The 27,634-nt window shown below is 44.3% G+C and overlaps 1 protein-coding gene across 2 annotated transcripts in view; it reads left to right on the top strand.

The window, feature by feature from the left end:
* The window catches only part of RTF1 (RTF1 homolog, Paf1/RNA polymerase II complex component), a 78,168-nt gene that overhangs the window by 50,066 nt on the left and 468 nt on the right, over nt 1-27,634 (top strand). Inside the window, exons 10-18 of one of the 2 annotated variants that reach the window (XM_007536474.3) lie at nt 580-667; nt 937-1,044; nt 4,229-4,306; nt 5,203-5,324; nt 5,477-5,534; nt 20,894-20,971; nt 21,797-21,892; nt 25,245-25,356; nt 25,549-27,561. In XM_007536474.3, the coding sequence (XP_007536536.1) occupies nt 580-667; nt 937-1,044; nt 4,229-4,306; nt 5,203-5,324; nt 5,477-5,534; nt 20,894-20,971; nt 21,797-21,892; nt 25,245-25,356; nt 25,549-25,655 (847 nt within the window). In that variant the 3' untranslated portion in view covers nt 25,656-27,561. Of the gene's footprint in view, nt 1-579; nt 668-936; nt 1,045-4,228; nt 4,307-5,202; nt 5,325-5,476; nt 5,535-20,893; nt 20,972-21,796; nt 21,893-25,244; nt 25,357-25,548; nt 27,562-27,634 lie in introns of those variants that run through there. The other variant, XM_060175060.1, reaches the window with a different exon arrangement.

Genomic DNA, 27,634 nt, shown 5'->3' on the forward strand with positions numbered 1-27,634 from the left:
TGTTCATCTGTATTTCAGGTCTATTTCTGTGCAAAATAGCCCACATTTTTGTATAGTTTTGCTATTATTATGGAATCATAATAATATGATAAATATAGGCTCTCCTTATTTAGTTATCTTGGCCCTACATTCCTTTGTGTCTGTAAATTGTCTTTTGAAGAACTAGCCAATTCTGCTAGCTCTGATTCTCAATCCCAGTTGTCTATTGGAGATATGTAGGAGGTGACCCAATGATAGTAGTGTTGGATCCTAAAAGCATAGGAACCAGAATCAGTCCCCAGAATCAGATGTGTCAGAATGATGCTCTGGTTTTCTCACTCTCCTTTTCTCCCATCCCCCTTTCTCATGTTAACAAGTAAATGCATCTTTCATATATATGTCTGGGAGGATTTTGTTTGTTTAATTTTAGTATTTGGTTCCTATTCCTAGAGATTCTGATTTAATAATCTAGAGAGGTGCTTTGGCAGTGGATTTTTACAAAATTCCCAGGGTGATTCTAAAAGCTAACTGGAATTAGTCTGATAGGGTACTATAATCAATTTGCTAGTTCTTGGAGATCTTCTTTCTTGTTTTATTTAGGCATGGCAATGACCAACGAGTGTTTCGCCTAGAGTTTGTCTCAAACCAGGAATTCACTGAAAGTGAGTTTATGAAGTGGAAAGAAGCGGTAAGTAAATAGCAACCAGCAGTTCATGAAAATACTAAGTTTCATGGTCCAGGAGGTGGCACAGTGGATAAAGCATTGGACTCTTAAACATGAGGTCCTGAGTTCAGTCCCTGGCAGCACATGTACCAGAATGATGTCTGGCTCTTTCTCTCTCCTCTTGTGTTTTTCATTAATAAATAAATAAAATCTTTAAAAAAGAAAGAAAGAAAATACTAAGTTTCTCTTGTTAAAACCCCTTATTAATCATCTTTTATCCTGCTTTAACCCAGATGTTCTCTGCTGGAATGCAGTTGCCTACTCTGGATGAAATCAACAAGAAAGAGTTATCTATTAAAGAAGCTCTTAACTATAAATTCAATGATCAGGACATTGAAGAGGTAGGAAACCTGGTGCCCCAGAATGTGATGGTATACAAAGAACCAGTTTTTAGAGAGAATCACAGTTTTCTCTTATTCCTTCCCATCTTGACAGCTTTAGCAGTGGTACTGTTGGATTAGGATGCTAACTTATTTATAGTTCACCAAGATTGTTTTCAGTTTACATTCCCTCCCTCTCTTTTTTTAGTTCTTTTAATATATTATTTTTTAAATTTCTTTATTGGGGAATTAATGGTTTACAGTTGACAGTAAAATTCAGTAGTTTGTATATGCATAACATTTCCACATAACAATACAATGCTCACTAGATCCTCCTCTGCTATCATGTTCCAGGACCTGAACCTTTCCCCCACCTCAGAGTTTTGTTTTTTTTTGCTTCCAGGGTTATTTTGCTGGGGCTCGGTGCCTGCATTATAAATCCACTACTACTCTTGGAGGCTATATATATTTTATTATTTTATATTTATTTATTTTCCCTTTTGTTGCCCTTGTTTTTTATTGTTATTGTACTCATTATTGTTGTTGTCTTTGATATCATCGTTGTTAGATAGGACAGAGAGAAATGGAGAGAGGAGGGGGAAAGAAAGATAGACACCTGCAGACCTGCTTCATTGCTTGTGAAGCAATTCCCCTGCAGGTGGGGAGCTGGGGCCTCAAACCAGGATCCTTATGTTGGTCCTTTGCGCTCCACGCCATGTGCACTTCATACCATGTGCGCTTAACCCTACCTTAACCTTAACCTACCCCCCGACTCCCGGTCATGACTTTTCCAACAGCCCAGTATATACAGAGATACCAGTACCTTGGTACTCACACGTGGTGCCAGGGTTTGAACCTGAGCTGCACACATGACAAGTGAATTATCTCTTTAATTCTAAATGCATTGTCATTTGTATTCAGGGTTCAGGGATATATATTCTGCATGGCTTGGTCCTTTGAGATTTTAAAATATTTTGAAGAGTACCTGCAGTGGGGAAACTTCACAATCACTGGAGTAGTACTGCAAATATTTCACTTCTCTATACCTATCTCTGTCTTTCACCCTCTTTCAAAAACAAAAATAAAAAAGGACTGCAGGAATGGTGGAATTGTGCGGACACTAATTTCAGCAATAGCCCTAGTGAGAAAAAAATGGGGGGTGGTTCTTCTTCTTCTAGCGTTTGCCCTTCTTCTGTAGCCAGTCAACAGCATCAGGTTGAGCCTGATGTAAAGTTTCGAGACCTCCTTTGAATCTGGAGAGGTGGCAGTCGTTGACTATGTGGGTCATAGTCTGTCTGGAGCCGCAGGGGCAGTTCGGGTCGTCTCTGGCTCCCCAGTGATGGAACATAGCGGCGCACCGGCCATGGCCTGTTCGATAGCGATTGAGGAGAGCCCAATCATAACGTGCTAGGTCAAAGCCGGGTTGATGCTTGCAGGGGTCTGTGATGAGGTGTTTGTTCTTTACCTCAGCTGACTGCCAGCTCTGTTTCCAAGAGACTGGAACAGAGAAGTTCAGTGTAGGCATAGGGGACCAGATTGGGTGACGAGACGTCAAGCGTTGGACAGGGTGGGCAAAGATATCCGCGTATATTGGCAGGTCCGGTTGAGCGTAGACGTGGGAAATGAACTTAGATGATGCCGCATCCCGACGAATATCTGGCGGGGCGATGTTGCTAAGAACTGGCAGCCATGGAACCGGGGTGGAACAGATGGTTCCAGAAATTATCCTCATGGAGGAATGTAATTTGGAATCGACCAAGTAGACATGGGGGCTACGGAACCATACTGGGGCACAGTATTCTGCAGTGGAATAGCATAATGCCAGAGATGATAATCGTAGTGTGGAAGCGCTCGCGCCCCATGAGGAGCTGGCCAGTCTTGCAATGATGTTATTCCTCGCGCCCACCTTTGCTGCAGTTTTTATGAGATGTTTGTGAAATGACAGAGTGCGATCGAGAGTAATGCCAGGATAGACTGGCTGGGCTTCATGCCGGATTCTCGTATCGTTAAGCTGCACATTAAGCTCACGTGAGGCCGAGGCATGGTGTAGATGGAAAACAGATGATACCGCTTTAGCAGTGCTAGGGATTAGTCGCCATTTTTTACAGTAATCAGATATCAGAGACATGTCTTTCATGAGAGTTTCCTCGAGGATGTCGAACTTGGATGCCTGAGTTGCACAGCAGATGTCATCGGCGTAGATGGGGGGTGGTGATGCATCTGGTTAAGTGCTCACATTACAATACACAAGGACTTGGGTTTAAGCCCATAGTCCCCACCTGCAAGGAGAAAGCTTTGTGAGTGGTAAAACAGTGCTGCAGCTGTCTCTCGGTCTTTCTCCCTCTCTGCATCCCCCTTCCCTGTCCATTTCTGGCTATCTCTATCCAATAAATAAAAATAATTTTTTTTTTAATAATGTGTGTGGGCTTTGTGTGTGTTTAAAAATTTTCTTTGATCTCTGTTCTTTTTTGTTTGCTTACCAGAGCACTGATCAACTCCGGCTAGTGGTGATATAGGGGATTAAACCTGGGACTTCCAGAGCCTCAGGCTTGATAGTCTCTGCATAACCATTATCTACTTTGCCCTTGATCTTTTGGACTGTGACCAGCCTTCTTAGTATCTAGCCTTGCATTGCTGCTGTTTTTGGAAATTTAACTTATTGTGTCCTCTTCTTCCCTGTCCCCCCATACATATGTATGTGCATGTGTCTCTTTTTTTTTTTAACCAGAGCACTGCTCAGCTCTGGCTTATGGCAGTGCAGGGGATTGAACCCTGTGACTTTGGAGCCTCAGGCACGAGAGTCTCTTTGCATAACCTACCCTCTCTCTTCTCTTTCCATCCCTGCTTTACTTCAATAAATGTTCATCTTCCTAGGGAAAATAATTTAACTTATTACATATGAGAGATAGATTCACATAAGATAAATAGTAAGAACAAGAGACAAGCTAGAGAGCATCACTTTGACACATGTGGCATCAGCAGTGGAAACAGGAACCTCAAGCACACAAGTTCAGTGCTTTACCGGTTGAGCTATTTTCCCAGCCATGAGTTGCTATTTATTGGTGCATATTCCCTAATACATCCTAGAACAATGTCTGACCCCAGAAGCAGTGTAGTATCCCTTGCTTCCAGAATGGGCTCACCTAGCCTGTCTATAGAAATAGTTTCGGAATACCTCACTGCTGCTATCTCTTCTCTGTTACAGATTGTAAAGGAGAAAGAAAGGTTCAGAAAAGCTCCACCCAACTATGCTATGAAGAAGACTCAGTTGCTAAAAGAAAAGGTAAGGGCTTATGCTGGAGTTTCTTTCCCTATCCTATCAGAAGGTCCAGGAAATCCTATTTTGGGTCTGACTGGGTGGTAGAGCATCTGGTTAAGCACACACATTACAGGAAATTAGATTTGTTCATCCCTTGCCAAGTTAGTGGTAGCAAAATTGAGAGGATACACTGGGCTTAAGTTTAAGCAGCATACATAGTGCTTTCTCAGGCACTGATTTCTAGTTCCTTTAGTTTTCTGAGTAGTAGATAGTTTTGCCAAACCCAGTGCTGGTAGACTATTTTTCATTTTACCCATCTGGATCAAACTGGCTGTGTTGGGCTGGGTTAGCCCTACTGGGTCTGGGTTCTGTGATGAAGTATACATCAGCTACTTGGGGCCCAGAGCCAGCAAGCTCTAAGGGAATTTATTAAGAGTTACTACTTCTTCTTTTTTTTTTTTAATATTTATTTATTTCCTTTTTGTTGCCCTTTTTTTTATTGTTATTGTAATTACTGTTGTTATGTTGTCGTTGTTGGATAGGACAGAGAAATGGAGACAGGAGGGGGAGAGAAAGATAGACACCTGCAAACTTGCTTCACCGCCTGTGAAGCAACTCCCCTGCAGGTGGTGAGCTGGGGGCTCGAACTGGGATCCTTACACCAATCCTTGTGCTTTGCACCATGTGCGCTTAACCTGCTGCGCTACCGCCCGACTCCCAAGAGTTATTACTTCTATAATAGACATTTATAGAGATTGTTTCCATTATTCTCTCATTTCTCCTGCCATTCATTTGTCATGAGAGGTTTTTTTTTTTTTTTTTTTTTGAGAGTTTTTTTGTTTTTTCCTATGTAGAAAGTAAGGGGACACTTGGTAGAAAGTCATTCACAGCTCCAAATGTGCACTTCTCTCTTTGTGCAGGCCATGGCAGAGGATCAAGGGGATCAAGACAAGGCCAAACAAATTCAAGACCAGCTGAATGAGCTAGAGGAGCGGGCAGAGGCCCTGGACCGCCAGCGGACCAAGAATATATCTGCTATCAGGTGTGTACTAACTGTTTTGGTTGGGCTCCAGTCCTCACTGGAATCCTCAGGCAAACAAGTTTGCACTGCTGCACTGACTCTAGTCTCTGGTACTCAGTGGCCCCTCGATTCTTCCCCAGCTCACTGACTCAGACCTCTTACTCACCTTACAGTTACATCAACCAGCGAAACCGGGAGTGGAACATTGTGGAGTCTGAGAAGGCCCTTGTGGTGAGTAAGAGAACTTTTAGTTAATCAAATAGGAAATCTTCTACAGTAACACAAAAGAAATGGACACAGAACCACAGCATCACATAGTATATGGGAGATCACACTCAGGACCTCATGTTGAAGTCCAACACTCAGAGTCGGGCAGTAGCGCAGTGGGTTAAGTGCACATGGCGCAAAGCACAAGGACCAGTTAGGATCCCTGTTCAAGCCCCCGCCTCCCCACCTGCAGGGGAGTTCTTCCCAGGTGTCTCTCTGTCTGTCTTCCTCTCTATCTTCCCCTTCTCTCTTAATTTCTCTCTGTCTCTATCCAATAACTAACTAACAAACAAATAAATAAATAAATATTTTTAAAATGAAGTCCAACACTCTAGTTAGGACCACCTTCTGGGCCACTAAGATACTTTCTAAAAGACTCATCTTTATGAGCAAAAGAGACCAGAGCACAGCCTACTCTGGCATACACTGGTGCATAGATCAAACCTGGGCTCAGCAGGCAGGCAAGTCCTATGCAGTAACACACTAAGCATTAGCCAGCTCATATGTTTATTAATTTTTTTTATACTTTCCCTTTTGTTGCCCCTTTTTTATTGTTGTTTGTTTTTTTATTGTAGTTATTGTTGTTATTGATGTCGTCATTGTTAGGACAGAGAGGAGGGGAAGACAAAGGGGGAGAGGAAGATAGACACCTGCAGACCTGCTTCACTGCCTGTGAAGTGACTCCCCCACAGGTAGGGAGCCGGGGGTTCAAACCAGGATCCTTAGCCGGTCCTTGCGCTTTGTGCCACATGCGCTTAACCCACTACACTACCACCCGACTCCTGTTTGTTAATTTATAATGGGCCAGGCAGTGGTACACCTAGTTAAGCACTCACATTACAGTGTGCAAGAACCTAGGTTCAAGCCCCTGGTCCCCACCTGCAGGGAAAAAGCTTCACAAGTGGTGAAGCAGGTCCGCAATGTCTCTCCCTCTCACCTCAATTACTGTCTGTCTCTATCCATTAATAAATAAATAAATATGTAAATAAATTATAATGAAAAGCAGCATTCTTTGCCCTGTCTTTCCCTCCCTAATCTTAGATTGTACACCACAGAGGCTTTTTTTTTTTTTTAATTTAATAACAAAACCATAGGATAAGAGGGGTACAATTCCTCTCCACCAGAGTTGTATATCCCATCCCCTCCATTGGAAGCTTTCCTACTCTTCATCCCTCTGGGAGTGTAGACCCAGGATCATTATGGGATGCAGAAGGTGAGGGGTGGTCTGGCTTTGTAATTTCTTCTCTGCTGGATATGGGCGTTGGCAGGTCGACTTCCAGTCTTTTTCTGTCTTTCCCTAGTGGGGCAGGGCTCTGGAGAGGTGGGGTTTCAGAACACATTGGTGAGGTCATCTGCCCATGGAAGTCAGGTTTGTGTCAGGCGGGGGGGAGAGAGAAGCTGAGAGAAGCAAGCGATGCTAAGAGGGAACACAAATCTTTATTCATGCGGGCACCTCAGAGTTCAAATCTTTATTCATGCGGGCACCTCACAGCGGTTAGGGCCACGTGGGGCTAGCAAAATGGCCGCCTCCTGCTACCCGCAGCAACCCTCCAGTGAAGGGGCTAAGAGAGAGACAGGCGGAAGAAGAAGGGCTTAAATGGGAGAAATTCCGGAAGTGACAAGTGGGGTGATAGGATTACAGCTGGGGGGGGATGGGAAGGGGGAGGAATAAACAAGGCACTCCTGGAATATTGTAGGGAATATTGTATCAACTCTCTAGAGGGAAATTGACCTGAGGGGACAACATGGTGGATGTGACCGCATCTGCACAATTTCCCAATAGGTTGTCATCATGGTAGCATCTGCAAACTTGTTGACTGAAAAGCATTAAGATATAAAGCAGAGGGAGTCGGGCGGTAGCACAATGGGTTAAGCACAGGTGGCACAAAGCACATGGACTAGTGTAAGAATCCCTGTTCGAGCCCCGGATCCCCACCTTTAGGAGAGTCAATTTACAATTGGTGAAGCAGGTCTGCAGTGCCGGGATAGCCTGAGGGTACTTCTTCCCGAGCTAGTGCTCTCTGGGTTGGAAAGAACTCAACTGGAGCTGATCTAGGCTGCTGCGTGGATGAGGGATCAGGAACTCATGCTGCACTAACTTCACAGGAGATACACTCTGGAACTCTCGGAGCCGGAAAGCAATTTCCAAGTGTCTTTAATCAGAAGAGCAGCTGTTTTTATACTCTCCAAGTAGGGTGGAAACAGGATGTGATATAGAGAGGGTGGAGAGAAAAGTGACTGGTGAAAATCAGAGTGTGACAAGGAGGGGGCGGAGCAGGCGAGAATCCTATCACTGAACCACCAATGTCCTGGAGGGAGTGCTTTATGTAAAAGTGATTTATGTAAATAGACCAAAGCTTTGAATGGGATTAAATCTATCCCTATATAGGCATATGGTTAAGCAGAAGCCAGGGGGAGCTGGCATACTATCCAACATCTCCCCCTTTCTTTTTAACTATTTGCCATAGTATCAGGAGTGTGGGGCACTTTGTGAGGCAGGGAGACTGATAAGAGGCACACCTTTTTGGGGTTCTACTGTCCCTCCTTGCTCAACCTCTCCGTGGAGAAAGAGACTAACAGGATTGACACACCCCTCAGGCTCAAGCCCTTCCAAGCTCAACCACATCCTCACAATTCCCCAACATCTCCCTCTTACTTAATAGCCATATATAACTGGGTCAGTGTCTATAAAAGGCTTCATCTCTGTCAGGGGAATAGCAGTGTAGGGGTGAACAGAAACCTGTTGGGAAGAAAGCAGAATGATAGTGTGTAAGTGTCTTCAAAAAGAACTAGCACTAGACAGGGAGGGATAAGTAAGAGTAGCAAGAGACAGAGTGAACCTGATGGGTGGAGGAGTGGGGGCCTGATAAGCCGAGGGGCTAGAGGGGTGATCTGGCATTGCAAAATCCCGAGTCAGCTGGCGGAAAGTTCTGTGAACTGCTACAGTCATTCTTCAAGAAGTCAAGCAGCATAAAAGGAGTGTCCAGCAAGTTCTATAGAAGCATCAGTCCAATGTCAACGGCCAGGAAATAAATGCCACACGTCTATCTTGATGGAGGAGGACGGCCACTGGAACTTTTCTTCTCTGTAGAGAGTGACCTAGAACTGCCAAAATATGGGCGAAACAGAAACAGGAAGAGCAGACACCGATGGTTGAGAGAAAGGCAGTAGGAAAGTCTTGTCCTTTGGAGTCTGTGAATCAGGTTCTCCAGATCGTGTCAGGTCACATCATGGGTTTCGGGGGTTGGCTGTAATTGTGGGTGATGTCAGAGGTCAGGGGTCCAAGATGGATTTCTGGGGATTCTATATGAGCAGATGCTTCTTTATGCGAAGGCTTGTCATAGCTGTAGTCAATTACTTATGAAAAACTTTGTAACAAGTTAGAAGTTTACTACAATTGATAACTCAATGATTATAATTGGTTTAGGTATCTTTATAATTTCGTTTAAAGGTCATCCTATTGTGACCTCATGTAGCAGTCTCTATATAGCAAAATTTTCATACCGAATTTAAGTCACATATATTGATTCTTAACTATTTTTACATTGGGTTTTTAAGCAGACTCAGGTTACTAGAGTTAACACATTTTAGTGACAATTTTTTTTTTTTGGTACATTTACAATATCAGATTGATGCCAAATTTGTTGTGGATTAATTTCCACAAGATATCTTACAGGACATTTTTGGGGGCCCTCCAAAAATGTCCTGTATAGAGGATTTGTATTTTAACTTAGGAGATGATGAATTCTCACATTGAATATTTAGAGTTTTACCTTAAACACTCAGTTACTTTAATGAATTGATTTTACCTCTTCTCGTAAGAATGTAGCTTTGAAGTTACAATTTAACAATTAAGTTAATGTTTACCAAACTTGAAACACCCATATTAAACATATAGTTTATAACACACAGGAGGAGAAAAACTTGTAAATAAGACATATCATTTCAAATGCGAATTTAGATCTACTGTCATAGTTGAACCATCTTTACTCACACAGTTTAAGACTAAACATTTCATATTTATATCAAGACTTAAAAAAGAAATCAAAAAGGGGAATAAACAATTTTTGGACTGTTTCTGGACATCTCCAGAAACCATGGCTGCGTCCAGCCGTTTTATATAAAGTCAGTTAACTTTCAGAGTACTCTGAGCACAATGGGTCGTACAAAAATTTCGGTCACTCAACTCAATTTTTTTTTTTTCACTCACTCACAAAACACAACTGGCCAGTCATAGCATAAGACATTTGGGGGGGGGGGGGAGTTCTGTGAATCAGATTTTTTTTTTATTCTGCCATGCTGTATTATGAATCCTGGGGTGCATCCTGTAGCCAGTCCTCTTGCAGCCTGTCTTCTTGCAGTGTTTCTTGTTCTTCAGGGATATCAGCGCCATCATGTGGGTATTGCCGGACATGGCGGGCAAGAACCCAAACAGGCTTGGAGTAATTTTGTGGAAAAATGCATGCGAAACCCCTCCCTATAGTCAACAGGGGGTCAGGTTCTTTCCAAATTTTATCAAGTGGGTCTTTCCATTTGACTTTAATAGCTGGGAGAGTGGGTGGTGTACGCCAATGAAGAATAATAGGAGGTTGGTCTGAGTTTTTGTAAATATTAAAGAGATTTAATGTAGTTAAGGCTTTTGCCAGCTGGATATTAGGGGGATACATTTCCCCTTTTTCTTTACTTAATTGAGCCTTAAGAGTTTGATAGGCCCTCTCAACAATGCCTTGTCCCTGTGGATTATATGGAATGCCTGTAGTATGAGTAATGTTCCAGAGGGAACAAAAATCTTTAAATTGTTTGCTGGTAAAAGCAGTTCCATTATCCGTTTTAAGTTGAAGAGGTAAGCCCATTACAGCAAAAAAGGAGAGCATATGGCTTATAAGCTTTTTTGAGTTTTCTCCAGTCTGAGCTGTAGCCCACATAAACTTAGAGAAGGTATCAATTGAGACGAACACATATTTTTGTTTGCCAAAGTTGGGTATGTGGGTAACATCAATTTGCCAAAGAGCGTTGGGTTTTAAACCTCGAGGATTAACCCCCAGAGTCTGAATAGCAGGTGTTTTGATTAGACCTGCACAGGAGGAACATGTAGCAAGAATACGTTTTAACTGTGGCAGAGGAATATCAGGAAATCAAACTCGAAGACCTTTAAGATTAACATGGGTTAGGGAATGAAAGTCAGCAGGATTAGAGACAGAGGCTAGGAGAATTCCTGTGGAGGCAAGGTGGTCGGCTGCAGCATTCCCTTCGGACAGGGGACCAGGAAGAGGGCTGTGGGAACGTAGGTGCTGAACATACAGTGGTTGGGTTTGAGAACAGAGCATAGAGGCAATTTGAATTAAAAGAGGAGAAAGTGGGTTTCATCAATTCTTACATAAGATCGAGCAAGCCATGGAAGTAAGTTAATAGTATACACAGTCAGAAAAAAGGTTGAAGGATTCTGGTACAACTTTTAATGCAAGGAAAACAGCATAAAGTTCTTTGTACTGAGGGGAATTATCAGGAAGTTCAGTAAAGAGAGGTTTGGGGTATTGCTGGTCTGGATAATATATAAGGGCAGCAGCTCCCTTTTTTCCACCATCAGTGAACCAATAGTGTAGGAGCAGAGGGGATGGGATCTCGAGAGAAAAGTTTAGGTACTAGTAGAGGCAAGAAAGGTAAAGAACCTATCAAATTATTAGAGGGAAAATGATTATCTAATTGTCCTGGAAAACCCATTAAACTTATGGCAAAACGAGAATGGTGGTAAAATTTCTTTTAAAATTTCTAGCTTCTCCCTTGGCAAAGGCCACTGTTCCACCCAGACAGGCTCATTAGAAAGCCAATCTAAGCGGGGAGTTCTGTTACGAACAGTGGCAGTTAGTATTGGGGGTGCTGGTTGGGTCTAGCAGTCTCACAGGAGTGAGTGTGGTGTCCTGCAGAAGTGTCTGAGGATATCACTACATCTAAAGATTCCAGCAAGTCTCTTCCCAATAAATTGGTGCTTATATCAGCTATTAAAGACTGAAAGCGTCCGGTAGTCCCTTCTGGATCTTCCCACACAAGGGAATCTCGTGTGCGGAATGCCTGAGTCAGTCCTCCAACACCATGTAAGTGTGGTCCTTGGAGGAGTTCCCAACTCTGGGGAACCTCTGCTTGTCTTAATATTGTCTTATCTGCTCCCGTGTCAATCAAACACTTAAAAGGAATATTACCAATCTTTACTGTCATAGTTGGGTGACCCCTTTCTAAAACAGGGGTGGTCCATAAAATCTCAGGCTCCGAATTCGAGCTGTTCTCTTGCTCCAGCCGGTTATTTCTATGCTGGAAGTTCCCACATACCGCGGGTTCCTCCCTCTGCTCACCCTCTGTTATTGTTACTTGGCGTGGTGGGTGTAGCGACAGATTGGGTCCCAAGCTGGGCTTCTATTTGTGGAAGAAGGGCACAGCACCAAGCGGGCGACCTGCTTCCTTCCCTCTTGGGGGCGGGGCTAAGGGAAGCCCCACACCTAGTTTAAATCCCTGTTTACATTTGACAGAGGTGTGCCGTTCCTATGGAACCTTGACCAACAATCTCTCCTCCAGTGAAATCCTTTCTGGCATCTGGGACAAGGCATTCGTTGTCTCTGATTCCCTGTCTGGAAGCAGGGTTGCCCTGACTGGAGGCGGGGTTGCCCTGACTGGAGGCGGGGTCGCGGTCTATTTTCTGGACATTGGTTACGCCAATGCCTTTGGCGACCACACTGAAAGCAAGCCCCGTTTTGCTTATGTAAGGTAGCTGCATAGGCCTGTAACATAGGTCCTTGAAAAGAGGTTGATCTGAGATCCTGTGTAGCTATAATCCAAGTATCTGGGTGTTCGTTTTTAAGAGTGATACAGGCCTGTCGAAAATGCGGAAGCATTCCATCCCAGACTATGGATCACAGGAGGAGAAAACGAGCGTCAGGATTATAAATCTTCCTTTCCAAACTCGACTGGACCCTGGCAATAAATTTAGCGAGGGATTCATCAGGTTCTTGTTGAAGGGAGAGAATGGGAGCTGAGGCTGCTCCCATGGGTGGTATTAATTGCTCCCATGCTTTTAATGCACACAGGTGTACCTGATCAAAATACCCCGGTGGAAACTTGGCTTCTGCCTGTTGAATCCCTGTTTCTAATTGGCCTGTTCCAAACAATGCATCAAAATTCCCCTCTGGCTGATTTTGAATATTTTTCCGCAATTCTTGTAAACATTCGTCGTGAAAGAATGCCTCCCATTGCAGGAAGAGGGGGCCTGGGAGCATAGCGCGAGTTACATCCCTCCAATCTTGGGGGGTATTAAGGTTCTGAAGCAGGCCTTGTAAAATGGACCTGGTCCATGGGGCATGAAAACCGTCATCCTTGATAGCCTGGCGTAGTTCCTTCAGGTCTGTGGCAGAATATGGATACCAGGCCTGAGGTTTTTTTCGATTGGGGGCAACATTGACCGGAAATGTGTGGACTTGCTCTGATAAATGTGTAGCGGTAGGAGGAGTCACTGAAGTGGAAGCTTCTGGACAAGCAGCCAAAGAAGTGGTTTTGGAGGGTACAAGAGAATTCGGACATGTGTCTGTCAAAACGGGGGTGGGTGAAGAAGCAGCCGTGGAGGCAGCAGGAGGTTCCGGACACGTGTCTGCCAAAATGGGGGTGGCCGAAGAAATGGCTGTGGAGTCCAAAGGGGAATTCGGACACGTGTCTGCCAAAATAGGGGCCTCAGGGCAAGATGCCAAAATAGGGGTCTCAGGGCAAGATGCAGAGGAATTAGGGTGGGTCAGGATCATGACAGGCCTTTGCTTCTTCTTGTTTTTAAGGTGCTGGTTAAGTTCTATGATCACTTCCTTTATCTCTTGGACCTCAGCCTCTAGGTCCTTAAGCCTTTTGAGAGGTTGCCCTATATATCCCTTAAAAGCTGCTATGATGATCAACAGGATATAAGGTGAAGCCCCGAGAAAAATGTCGCAGATATATAAAAATTGTATACTGGAAAAAGAATGCAGAATTTGGAAAAGATTTTCCATGGTGGAGAGATCTCAGGAAAACAATAAGAAAGAAAAAAAATCACAGTGCCTTAACACAATATTGCAGATACCCAAAAGATGTGTACTTATCTAGGATGTCTTCTTGTAAATCTGCTGCTTACGTGACCCTGTTCTGGGCGCCAGATGCCGGGATAGCCTGAGGGTACTTCTTCCGGAGCTAGTGCTCTCTGGGTTAGAGAGAACTCAACTGGAGCCAATCTAGGCTGCTGCGTGGGAGAGGGATCAGGAACTCATGCTGCACTAACTTCACAGGAGATACACTCTGGAACTCTCGGAGCCGGAAAGCAATTTCCAAGTGTCTTTAATCAGAGAGCAGCTGTTTTTATACTCTCCAAGTAGGGTGGAAACAGGATGTGATATAGAGAGGGTGGAGAGAAAAGTGACTGGTGAAAATCAGAGTGTGACAAGGAGGAGGCGGAGCAGGCAAGAATCCTATCACTGAACCACCAATGTCCTGGAGGGAGTGCTTTATGTAAAAGTGATTTATGTAAATAGACCAAAGCTTTGAATGGGATTAAATCTATCCCTATATAGGCATATGGTTAAGCAGAAGCCAGGGGGAACTGGCATACTATCCAACACTGCAGGTGTCTATCATTCTCTCCCCCTCTGTCTTCCCCTCCTCTCTCCATTTCACTCTGTCCTATCCAACAATAACAACAGCATTGACAACAACAATAATAACAGCAACAACAAACAGGGCAACAAAAGGGAAAAAGTAGCTTCCAAGAGCTGGAGGTGTAATGCAGGCACCGAGCCCCAGTAATAAACCTGGAGACAAAAAGAGAGAGAGATAAAGTAGAACAAATTGTTTAATAATCAGGAACCTAAAGGTAACAATACAGCAGATGAGTGGGTTGGACTGTCGCAAAGTGAGTTATGCACACATGGCGAAAAGCACAAGGACCCACCTAAAGATCTTCTTTTGAGCTCCTGGATTCCCACCTGCAGGGGTGTCTTGTCAAAGGTGGTGAAGCAGGTCTACAGGTGTCTGTCTTTCTCTCCTCCTCTCTGTCTTCCCCATCTCTCTTAATTTCTCTCTGTCCTATGCAACAGCAGTACTAACAACAACAGCAAAATGGGGGAGTCGGGTGTTAGTGCAACGAGTTAAGCTCATGTGGCGCCAAGCGCAATGACCAGCTTAAGGATCCTGGTTCAAACCCCCAGCTCCCCACCTGCAGAGGATTCCCTTCACAAGTGGTGAAGCAGGTCTACAGGTATCTATCTACCTCTCCTCTCTGTCTTCCCCTCCTCTCTCCATTTCTGTCCTATCCAGTGACGACATCTATAACAACAACAATAACTACAACAATAATAAAAAACAGCAAGGGCAACAAAAGGGGAAATAAATAAATTTAAAAAAAATTTTTTTTAATGGGGGAAATGGCCTCCAGGAGCAGTGGATTCATGATGCAGGCACTGAACCCCAGCGGTAATCCTGGAGGCAAAAAAAAAGAATAGAGCAGATGAGATTTGGAAGTCTATTTTAGGTATATTACAAAGGGTCCATGACTTTACTGCTTTTTTTTTTTTCCTGAACCCAACATCTGACATGCAGGTGGGCTACAGGTATTGTCTGGGGATATGGTTTCAGAGTTGGAAACAGTACTAGAAAGCTGGATCAGGGCAGAGAGTAGCTCCCAAATATGGGAAAAGTATATAAATACCATTAACTATAAACCCCATCAATCTTATGTGGAGCCCATATTCAGCACAGGAACCTGTGTAATCTCTGTACCCCTGCAAGTCTTGCTTGCATTCAGTGGTTGTAGCTAGTAACATTCTAGGCTGCAGTTACTGGAGGACCTGTCTTCCTCAAGTGACAGAGTATATTGACCCAGCCTCCAGAGAGTAGGGCAGGGGTCAGGCAGTAGCACATATGCATTAAGTGCATATGGTGCAAAGCGTAAAGACCAGCACAATGATCCTGGTTCCAGGCCCCAGCTCCCCACCTGCAGGGGGTGTGGGGGGTTGCTTCACAAGCAGTGAAGCAGGTCTACAGGTGTCTATCTTTCTATCCCCCTCTCTGTCTTCCCCTCCTCTTTCCATTTCTCTCTGTCCTATCCAACAACAATGACAGCAATAACAATGATAAACAACAAAAGCAACAGAAGGGGAAAAAATAGACTCGAGGAGCAGTAGATTTGTGGTACAGACACCGAGCCCCAGCAATAACCCTGGAGGCAAAAAAAAAAAAAGGCAAGAAAGGCAGTCCCTACCATTGTTGTTCCATGTTGAAGGCAAAGTCCTGTAGAGATCCACAGGAGGGTCCATTATGCTATTCCTGGTGGAGATGAGCAGCAATGGTAGAGAGGGGGATCTGTTTGAGCTCTAGGTCCATCATATCTATATGGAATAAATAAATAATCTTTACAAAGTTGGAATAAACAGGGTGGGGGTAGATATCATAATGGTTTCTAGCGTTTGCCCTTCTTCCATAGCCAGTCAACAGCGTCAGATTGAGCCTGATGTAAAGTTTCGAGACCTCCTTTGAATCTGGAGAGGTGGCAGTCGTTGACTATGTGGGTCATAGTCTGTCTGGAGCCGCAGGGGCAGTTCGGGTCATCTCTGGCTCCCCAGCGATGGAACTTAGCGGTGCACCGGCCATGGCCTATTCGATAGCGATTGAGGAGGGCCCAATCATAACGTGCTAGGTCAAACCCGGGTTGACGCATGCAGGTGTCTGTGATGAGGTGTTTGTTCTTTACCTTAGCTGACTGCCAACTCTGTTTCCAAGAGTCTGGAACAGAGAAGTATAGGCGTAGGAGACCAGATTGGATGATGAGACGTCAAGCGTTGAACAGGGTGGGCGAAGATATCCGCGTATATTAGGAGGTCCGATCGAGCGTAGACGTGGGAAATGAACTTAGATGATGCCGCATCCTGACGAATATCTGGCAGGGCGATGTTGCTAAGAACTGGCAGCCATGGAACCGGGGTGGAACGGATGGTTCCAGAAATTATCCTCATGGAGGAATATAATTTGGAATCGACCAAGTAGACATGGGGGCTACGGAACCATACTGGGGCACAGTATTCTGCAGTGGAATAGCATAATGCCAGAGATGATGATCATAGTGTGGAAGCTCACGCCCCATGAGGAGCTGGCCAGTCTTGCAATGATGTTATTCCTTGCGCCCACCTTTGCTCCAGTTTTTATGAGATGTTCGTGAAATGACAGGGTGCAATCGAGAGTAACGCCAAGGTAGACTGGCTGGGCTTAATGCTGGATTCTTGTATCGTTAAGCTGCACATTAAGCTCATGCGAGGCCGAGGCATGGTGTAGATGGAAAACAGATGATACCATTTTTGCAGTGCTAGGGATTAGTCGCCATTTTTTACAGTAATCAGATATCAGAGACATGTCTTTCATGAATGTTTCCTCGAGGATGTCAAAAACTTGGATGCCTGAGTTGCACAGCAGATGTCATCGGCGTAGATGAACTTCCTTGAAGAAGTTTCTGGGAGGTCATTGATGTAAATATTAAATAGCGTAGGAGCCAGAACAGAGCCCTGGGGGAGGCCACTTGAGACAAGTCTCCATCTGCTAGACTTGTCACCCAGATGCACCCGGAATCTTCTGTTTTGGAGAAGAAACGATACAGTGTTGGCCACCCATGGAGGCAGGCATCTTGAGATCTTGACTAGGAGACCACGGTGCCAGACCGTGTCATAGGCTGCTGTGAGATCAACAAAGACAGCACCCGTCTTTGAATTCTTCTGGAATCCATTTTCAATGTAAGTTGAGAGGACCAGGACTTGTTCGCAGGTAGATCTTCCTGGGCGGAAACCAGCCTGGGCGGGTGATAGGAATTTCTCTGTAAGAGGAGAAATACATGACAGAAGGAGCCTCTCAAGGAGTTTGTAACACACGGAGAGGAGAGAAATTGGTCTGTAGCTGGCGGCCAGTGTTGGGTCTTTCTTTGATTTCAAAACTGCTATTATCTTCGCACGACGCCAAATTTTGGGCATAGATTCGGATTCCAAGATGTGGGACAGGAATGTAGTGAGCCACTTCTTTGCCGCGGGGCCCAAGTTAAGAATGAGTTCTGGGGTGATGTTATCATAGCCAGCAGCCGTTCCCGGTTTAACCCTCTTCAAAGCGTCTTCCAGTTCAGACAGTGTAAAGGGAGGGAGTTTTGGAGATGGACAAGATAAACGGAAGTGGGATGACCACTCATGGGAAATTTCTCTTTTCCAGACTGGGTCAATCTTAGCACGTCCAACTTGAGTTAGGTGACTGGCCACTGAGTTTGGAGATACGGGAGGATGGGAGACGGGAGAGGGTTGGCTACCGGCACCCAGACTATGAAGAAGCTTCCAGGCCTTCCTACTTGAGTGGGTGAAGTTCAGACTTTGCGTGAGTTGTTGCCAGCGGGCTTGGCGTGCTGCATCCTGGGAGGCAATGAGATGGTCAGCCACATCTGGGTCGCCTGACTCATCATACTGCTTTAGTAGTTGCATAATGGTTATGCAGAGAGACTCTCTTGCCTGAGGCTCCAAAGTCCCAGGTTCAATCCCCCACACCACCATAAGCCAGAGCTGAGCAGTGCTCTAGTGTTAAAAAAAAGTTGGAATAAATATCCCACAACAGCATTCCCTGACTAGTGCCTCAGACGATGGGCTCCCCTGCTAGTGACCAAAAGAACCATCATTCGTTTTGTTGTTGTTTGTTTTTTTAATATTTATTTATTTATTTTCCTTTTTGTTGTTTTATTATTGTAGATATTATTGTTCTTGATGTCATCGTTGTTGGCTAGGACAGAGAGAAATGGAGAGAGAAGAGGAAGACAGAGGGAGAGAGAAAGACAGACACCTGCAGACCTGCTTCACCGCATGTGAAGCAACTCCCCTGCAGATGGGGAGCCGGGGCTTGAACCGGGATCCTTACGCCAGTCCTTGCGCTTACCCACATGCGCTTACCCTTCTGCGCAACCACCTGATTCCCGAGCCTTCATTAAAGTTTGCTGGTCTCTTGTCCTTATCCAGCTTTTGTAGTCCTTACTTTATCTGACAAGGTTAGAGACTCTATTTTTTTTTGTGTGTGTGTGAATTTCTGTTTTTGTTTTTATTGTCCCTATGTTTGTCTGCTGAACATATTTGTTTGTTTTTTTGTCACCAGGACTTCATAACTCTACAATCCCATTAGTATTTATTCATTTGAGAAGCAGAAAGATTATGAAAGAATCACACTAGTAGTCCAGGAGGTGGCGTAGTAAATATAGCATTGGACTCTCAAGGATGAGATCCTGAGTTCAATCCCCAACGGCACATGTACCAGAGTGATGTCTGGTTCTTTCTGTTTCTCCTCCTATCTTTCTCATTAATAAATAAATATTGGGAGTCGGGTGGTAGTGCAGCAGGTTAAGCACATGAGGCGCAAAGCGCAAGGACCAGCAGAAGGATCCCGGTTCGAGATCCCAGCTCCCCACCTGAAGGGGAGTCGCTTCATAGGCAGTGAAGCAGGTCTGCAGGTGTCTGTCTCTCTCTCCCCCTCTCTGTCTTCCCCTCCTGTCTCCATTTCTCTCTGTCCTATCCAACAATGACAACATCAATAATAACTACAATAATAACTACAACAACAATTTTAAAAAAGGGCAACAAAAGGGAAAATAAATAAATATAAAAAATAAATAAATATTTAAAAAATCACAACATTGAAACTTCTCTCAGGCAGAAGTTGAAAACAAGATCAGAAAATAAAACACAAGTAGAACCCAAACTGGAATTGGCGTATCGCACCAAAGTAAAAGACTCTGGGGTGGGTGGGTGGAGAGAATACAGGTCCAAGAAGGATGACAGAGGACTTGGTGGGGGTTGTATTGTTATATGGGAAACTGGGGAATGTTATGCATATACAAACTATTGTATTTACTATTGAATGTAAAACATTAATTCCTCAGTAAAGAAATTTAAAAAAAATGAATAGGGAAACTATCAGGGGAGAGGACGGGATACGAAGTTCTGGTGGTGGGAATTGTGTGGAGTTGTACCCCTCTTATCCTATGGTTTTGTCAGTGATTCCTTTTTATAAATAAAAAAATTTAAAAAAAAAGAAAGAAAGAAAGAAAAGAAATGTCCTTCAATGAGATGGGTGGGAACTGGACTCAAGCCTGGGTTATATGCATGGCAAAACAGCACACAGTCCAAGTGAGCTATTTTGCCAGCCTGGCACTCTTCCTGTGTTAATGAAGCATTCCTTGGTGTCATTTGGTACTGAAACCTAGGTCCTTGCACATGGTAAAGCGTGTGCTCTACCGAGTAAGCTATCTCTTTCCCTGTCCTGGTGTTCTTTCTTCCTTCCTTCCTTTCTTTTTTAAAAGATTTTATTTATTTACTAATGAGAAGATAGGAGGAGAGAGAAAGAACTAGACATCACTCTGGCACATGTACTGCTGGGAGTTCAACCCAGGACTTCATGCTTGAGAGTCCAATGCTTTATCACTCACTGTGCCACAACCCGGACCACTGTCCTGGTGTTCTCGAAGGGAAAAGAACGATAGGCAAATTTTGACTGTTACAGATCCTTAAAAACTAGAGGGGGTCGGGTGGTAGCATAGTGTGGGTTAAGTGCACGTGGCTCAAAGCGCAAGGACCAGCAGAAAGATCCTGGTTCGAGCCCCCAGCTCCCTACCTGCAGGGGAGTTGTTTCAAAAGTGGTGAAGCAGGTCTGCAGGTGTCTTATCTTTCTCTCCCCCTCTGTCTTCCCCTCCTCTCTCCTTTTCTTTCTGCCCTATCCAACAACAATGACATCCATAACAACGATAATAATAACCACAACAATGGTAAAACAACCAGGGTAACAAAAGGGGAAAAAAGGCCTCCAGGAGCAGTGGATTCGTGGTGCAGGCACCGAACCCTGGCAATAACCCTGAAGGCAAAAAAAAAACTATTTAGATATAAGCTTGTAAAAGAGAGGAGGGGGGCTCTGGCTATAGCGCAGCGGGTTAAGCGCACATGGCACAAAGTGAAAGGACCTGCATAAGGATCCCAGTTCGAGCCCCCAACTCCCCACCTGCAGGGGAGTCACTTCACAGGTGGTAAAGCAGGTCTGCAGGTATCTATCTTTCTCTCCCCCTCTCTGCCTTCCCCACCTCTCTCCATTTCTCTCTGTCCTATCCAACAATGACATCAATAACAACAATAATAACTACAACAGTAAAGGGCAACGAAAGAGAATAAATATATTTTTTAAAAGATTTAAAAAAATGAAACAAATGAAAGAGAGGGTGAAGTACAAGGTAGAATTCCATACTATGTGATACTATGTGTTGTCTCTTCCAGGCTGAAAGCCACAACATGAAAAACCAGCAGATGGACCCCTTCACTAGGCGGCAGTGCAAGCCTACTATTGTGTCAAATGTGAGTACCTTACTAAGGAGGACACTCTAAGGACCTAGATTCTGGGACAGAAATTGAACTCCACTAGGAAAATAATAAAAAAGTTAAAAATAATATTGCCTTAGTCGTATTTGCTTGCCTAAAACTCTTGGGTCTGGTTATATCCTCTTTTATCTTGGTGTAGAACATATAGGCAGTAAAAACCTGGCATGGGGGGCCAGGTGGTGGCGCACCTGGTTGAGTGCACATGTTACAGTTCAAGCTTCTGGTCCCACCTGCAGGTAGGAAGCTTCACAAGTGGTGAAGCAGGACTGCAGGTGTCTATCATGTTCCCTCCCTATCTCCCTCTTCCTCTTGATTTCTGGCTGTCTTTATCAAATAAATAAAGATAATTTTAAAATAAATAAATAGCATATTGCACCAAAGTAAAAGACACTTGGGTGGGTGGGTGGGTGGGGAGAATACAGGTCCAAGGATGACAGAGGACCTAGTGGAGTTTGTATTGTTATATGGAAAACTGGGGAATGTTATGTATATACAAACTATTGTATTTACTGTCGAATGTAAAACATTAATTCCCCAATAAAGAAATTAAAATAAATAAATAAATAACTGGCATGGATTTCTAGAAAGCCATGGACTGATCCACTTGAGCTAGGGTGGGTTCACTGTGCCCAAGCATTAGCACTGTGGAGACCAGGTCTCCCAGCTATAGCCCATCTGGACTTGGCTTCAGAGCTTTTAACTGCCTGTGTTTGTTTTCCACTGGGAGGCAGACATGGGTGGGGGCAGGAACCTGTGGATAATGTTGAGGTATCTCTAAAAATAGTTTGTTTTCTTTCTTAGTCTAGAGACCCGGCTGTTCAAGCTGCCATCTTGGCCCAATTGAATGCAAAATACGGTTCTGGAGTGTTACCAGATGCTCCAAAGGAAATGAGCAAGGCAAGCACAACACTAACCTGTGACTGGGGGATCTCATCTACCAGCCTGCCTCCACACTACAGTAACACCTTGTTTAGTTTGGGCTTGATTTTTCCCACCTGGAGAAATGTTAACTTACACTTACTGTCCTTTCCCACCTTAAGGACTTACTGATTTATTTTAAAACCAGAGCACTCTCATCTCTGGTTTATCCTGGTGCCGGAGATTGAACCTGGGAGCCTCAGGCATGAAAGTCTTTTCACAGAGAGTCAGGCAATAATGCAGTGGGTTAAGCGCACATGGCGTGAAGCGCAAGGACCGGTGTAAGGATCCCAGTTCGAGCCCCCAGCTCCCCAACTGCAAAAGCGTCGCTTCACAGGTGGTGAAGCAGGTCTGCAGGTGTCTATCTTTCTCTTCCGTTCCTCTGTCCATCTTATCTAACAATGGCAACAGCAATAATAACTACAACAACAATAAAAAACAAGGTCAACAAAAAGATAAATATTTTAAAAAAGAATCCTAATACTTAAAAAAAAAAAAAGAAAGAAAGAAAGTCTTGGGAGCTGGGCGGTAGCACAGCGGGTTAAATGCACATGGTGCAAAACACAAGGGCCAGTGTAAGGATCCCGGTTCGAACACCCAGCTCCCCACCTGCAGGCAGTGAAACAGGTCTACAGGTGTCTGTCTTTCCTCCTCTCTGTCTTCCCCTCCTCTCTTGAATTCTCTCTGTCCTATCCAACTACAACACAGCTATGACAATAACAACTACAACAAGCACAACAACAAGGGCAACAAAATGGGAAAAATGGTCTCCAGGAGCAGTGGATTCTAGTGCAGGCACCGAGCCCCAGCAATAACCCTGGAGGCAAAAAAAAAAAAAGTCTTTTATAATAACCACTGTACTACTTCCCAGGACCTCATCCTGACTGTTTATAAATTCAGTAACTGCTGTTTGTCAGACAGATGATCTATATTCTAAACCCCACACTATTACTTAACTGAGGCTTTGATTGGCTTTAGACAACTTGACATCTGCCCTTTGCTTCACATACTTACATATAAAATTAGAATGATGCCATACCTCTAACTACCTGACAGGAAATGATGATGATATATAAGGTGTAAGAATCAAGTGGTTGTAAAAGTGAAAGCTCTTTGAAAACTAAAGTGTTGGGGGATGGGCAGTGACACACCTGGATGAATGTATATGTTGATGTGAGCAAAGACCAGGGCTCGAGCCCCTGCTGTTCACCTGCCTGGGGGGAAGCCTTCATGAGTGCTGAAGCAAGTCTGTAGGTGTCTCTATCTCCTCCTACCCTCTCAATTTCTCTCTGTCCTATCAAATTAAAAGGGGGTTGTGGATCAGGGCAGTAGTGCAGTGGGTTAAGCGCACATTTCGCAAAGCGCAATGATCCTGGTTCGAGCCCCTGGCTCCCCACCTGCAGGGAGGTCGTTCCACAAGCAGTGAAGCAGATCTGCAGATGTCTGTCTCTCCCCCTTTCTGTCTTCCCCTCCTCTCTTGATTTTTCTCTGTCTTATTCAACAGCAATAACAATAACAAGGATAACAAAAATGGGGGGAAATGCCCTCTAGGAGCAGTGGATTCATAGTGCCAACACTGAACCAGAAATAACCCTGCTGGCAAAAAAAGAGAGAGAGTGGTCTGGGAGGTGGCACATGAGGTCCCGAGTTCAATCCCCAGCAGCACATGTACCAGAGTGATGTCTGGTTCTTTCTCTCTCTCCTGTCTTTCTCATTAATAAATAAATGAAATCTTAAAAAAAAAAAAAAAAAAAAAGCAAGAAAAGGAAAAAAAACTAAAATGTTAAACTGCTGCCCATTGCCTGTTGGGTCTTATGTGGAACCTCAACTGTCCAGGAATTCTTGAGTCCGAATGTAGCTTGTGGTAAGTATGTTCCTTTCACTATCACACCACAGACTTGAGCTGTTCCTTTCTTTTGCTTTTTGGCTTTAGAAAGAACCTTTCTTGGGAGCCAGGCGGTGGTGTACCTTGTTAAGTGCATACTGTACAGTGTACAAGGAACTGTGTTCAAGCCCCTGCTCTCCATCTTTAGGGGGAAAGCTTCACCAGAGTGGTGAAGCAGGGCTACAGGTATCTCTGTATCTCTCTCTGTATATATCTGCCCCTCCCCTCTCAATTTCTGGCTGTCTGTATCCAATAAATAAATAGATAATACCAAAATATTTTTTAAAAGAAAAGGGGGTTTGGGCAGTAGCACAGCAGGTTAAGCGCATTAGGATTCGAGCCCCCAGCTCCCCACCTACAGGGGAGTCACTTCACAAGCGGTGAAGCAGGTCTGCAGGTGTCTGTCTTTCTCTCCTCCCTGTCTCCCCATCTCTCTCCATTTCTCTCTGTCCTATCTAACAGTGACTTCAATAACAATAGTGATAACCACAACAACAATAAAACAAGGGCAACTAAATGGAAGGGAAAAAAAAGACATCCAGGAGCATGGATTTGTGGTTCAAGCACCGAGCCCCAGCATAACTCTGGAGGCAAAAAGGAAGAAAGAAAGAAAGAACCCCCCTTGTCTGTTGTCACTCCTATCTTCCCCCTGAAAGAATTGGAAAGTGGCCTTAAGAGGAAGAGATAATGAACTTGAGCTTTTACCATTAATGATTGCTGCTTCTTGAAGACAACTTGAATTTATCATTAGCATGTCAGGAGTCGGGCAGTAGTGCAGTGGGTTAAGTGCATGTGGCACCAAGTGCAAGGACCAACATAACGGTCCCGTTCGAGCCCCTGGCTCCCCACCTGCAGGGGAGTTGCTTCACAGTCGGTGAAACTGGTCTGCAGATGTCTATCTCTCCTCCCTTTGTCTTCCCCTCCTCTCTCGGTTTCTCTCTGTCCTACCCAACAACGATGATAGCAATAACAATGACGACAATAAACAAGGGCAACAAAAGGGGAAAAAAATTACAAAATAAAAATAAAAATCACACAGGGTAGGGGCTGGGTGGTAGCACACCAGGTTAATTGCATATAGTGTAAAACACAGGATTGGCTTAAGGATACCAGTTCAAGCCCCCAGCTCCCCACCTGCAGGGGAGTCGCTTCACAGGTGGTGAAGCAAATCTGCAGCTGTCTGTATCTATCCAGCTCTGTCTTCCCCTCCTCTCTCCATTTCTCTCTGTCCTATTCAACAACAACGATTGCAATAAAAACAACAAGGGCAACAAAATGGGGAAAAATGGCCTCTAGGAGCAGTGGATTCTCAGTGAAGGCACTAAGCCCTAGCGATAACCCTGGAGGCAAAAAAAAACAAAACAGGATATTGTGCATGCATGAGACCTGGGTTCATTCCCCATCACTGCAAAACATAATGTTTCGTATTTTCTCCTCTCACTGCAGGGTCAGGGAAAGGATAAAGATTTGAATTCTAAGTCAGCCAGTGACCTCTCAGAAGACTTGTTCAAAGTACACGATTTTGATGTGAAAATAGATCTGCAAGTTCCCAGCTCAGGTAGGTGATAATGGGTTGATGATGGCCAAGAAGCAGATGGCTTGGTGACCCTCTTGGCTGACCCTGAGGAAGACCTGGGGGTGTCTGCTCATGGAGAAGGGCCACAGGTGTGTTGAGGGAGCTGTAAGGGAGACTACCCAAGGCAAGGAAGCACAGACCAAAAGGATGGCAATGTGCTTTTCTTTTCCATAGAATCAAAAGCATTGGCCATCACCTCCAAGGCTCCGCCAGCCAAGGATGGGGCTCCCAGGAGATCTCTGAACTTGGAAGACTACAAAAAACGACGGGGACTTATTTGAGCACACTCAGCCTGCTGCTTCTGACCCTGCATGCCCCATCACCATGTCCTACCTGCCCTTCTTCCCTTGGATTTGTCCTTTGTGGGCCAGAGCAGCAGTTAAGACTAGGGAGAGACTTTGAACTGCCAGTCGCCTGTAATATAAAACCATTTGTGTATAGACTGCTTCCTCTGCACCATCTCCCAACATCTCAGGCAGGCCCACCCAGTGCTGACCTGAGCTCACTCATTTTTCTCCATGTCTTTAGATTTGTGTTTGCCTCCCCCACCCCACCCCACCCCCAGCCCAGATCCAGCACAGTCAGTCGATTAATTGGTCACTCTGCACACATTCAGTATTACCATGGAGCTGGGATTCTTGCTGGCACCATGGTGGCAGTGGCAGCAGCACTGGGCAGTCTCCCACCTCAGACTTACCTACTGAACACTTATCACCTGGCACCTGGCCCTATGAAGGGAATGGGCACTGAACACCTGCAGTTCTCCTTCCTGTCCCCTCATCCTTCTCTTCCCATCTCTGTGGAAGGGACCTCTTTAAAACTAATTTAGTTTCCAAAAAGTGTACATTGCGGTGGGGGGTGGGGGTGGGGTATATTTGTGAGAGAGAGAAAGTGAGTGTGTGTGTGTGTGTCTGTTTTTTTTTTTTTTAACATTTTTTTAAAAAAATACAGTACTCTTTGTATCAGTCTCTCATGGGTCTAGAGCTGTTTCAGATTTTTTTTTCAGCTGTACTTGAGCATCTGAAACTGCAAGAAAGAAACTCATTAAATGTGATTCTTCTTACTAAACAGACCTGACTGCTGTAGCTGTGTCACTTCCCTCCCTCCCACCTCCTCTCTGAGAACCCCCTCATTTGGCCCCTCCCTTAAAGGTTGTGTCCTGGTAGGTGGGAGGGCAGCCCATGGCCAGGTGCCGGGGTTGGGGGGTACAGGTCCCTTCTCATCTAGTAGGGACAGCCACAGCTCCCTAGAACAGTGTATCTTCTTCCTACCCTGTGAACTTGTTTGATCTTGGTAATTCTGTCTTGCTTTCTCAGCAAGAATAACTTTGTTTTTAGGAAAATATCCAGCAGGAATGTGGAAAGAACAAACACAGATTTAGGTTACAAATGTTAAAAGCATGTGCAGTTTTGCGTGTGTATGTATATATGTGGTGAGCATATATACTGTTGTGCAGCTAGGGAGAAGCCAACAGAGTTGTGTATGTCTTTATGAAGTGTTTGAAAAAAGATTAACTGACTGCTTGATAATCATTCTCAGGTGTAAAGCTCCAAGTGTAAATAAAAATGACATTTAACAAAATCTTTTCAGAACAAAGTACAGCTGACTATATATACCACAGCTAATTAATCTAGAAGCTCTCCTTTGGACCACTTAACCCTACTTTTCTGTAAAGGAGGATGATGGGAAATCATGGGGTTAAGTTGTATTTAAACAAAACAATGAACTTGCTTTAACTCAGTTTGCACTTTTTTTTAATTAAAAAGCAATTAGGGGTTGTTTTTTTTTAAGTATTGTGACTGTAAATTGATAATTCTGACTGTAACACAGCTATGTGGTAGCTGTGACACGCATCAGTTGGGCAAAGACTGGTGATGGACTTGTTAAAATCATATATACTTGAATAGTCCATTGACCAAAACTTTTTATAGGTTATTGTGTAAATGTGGAATCACAGACTTTTAACATAGCCTGAACTCTGGCAGAGTCCTGCAGGCTGTTGGCAAATCCTATCATGATAAGCTTGGACTTTTTTTCTTTCTGGCTATAAAAGACATGATCATAGAATCCATATAATTTGCTGGAGTAATTCTGGTCCACAATGTAGATCTGTATTTAGTATCATTTGGATTTTGGAGAAGTGTCCATTACATTATGGCTGTGTAATAAAATTTTTATTAAACTGCATCACACTGTAGCCACTTTGCCACTAACCTCCCCCCTTATGCAGCCACTGAACCTTTCCTTCTGAAATGTCCAA

The sequence above is a fragment of the Erinaceus europaeus genome, chromosome 16, assembly GCF_950295315.1.
Source record: "Erinaceus europaeus chromosome 16, mEriEur2.1, whole genome shotgun sequence".
NCBI classification, from domain to species: Eukaryota; Metazoa; Chordata; class Mammalia; order Eulipotyphla; family Erinaceidae; genus Erinaceus; species Erinaceus europaeus.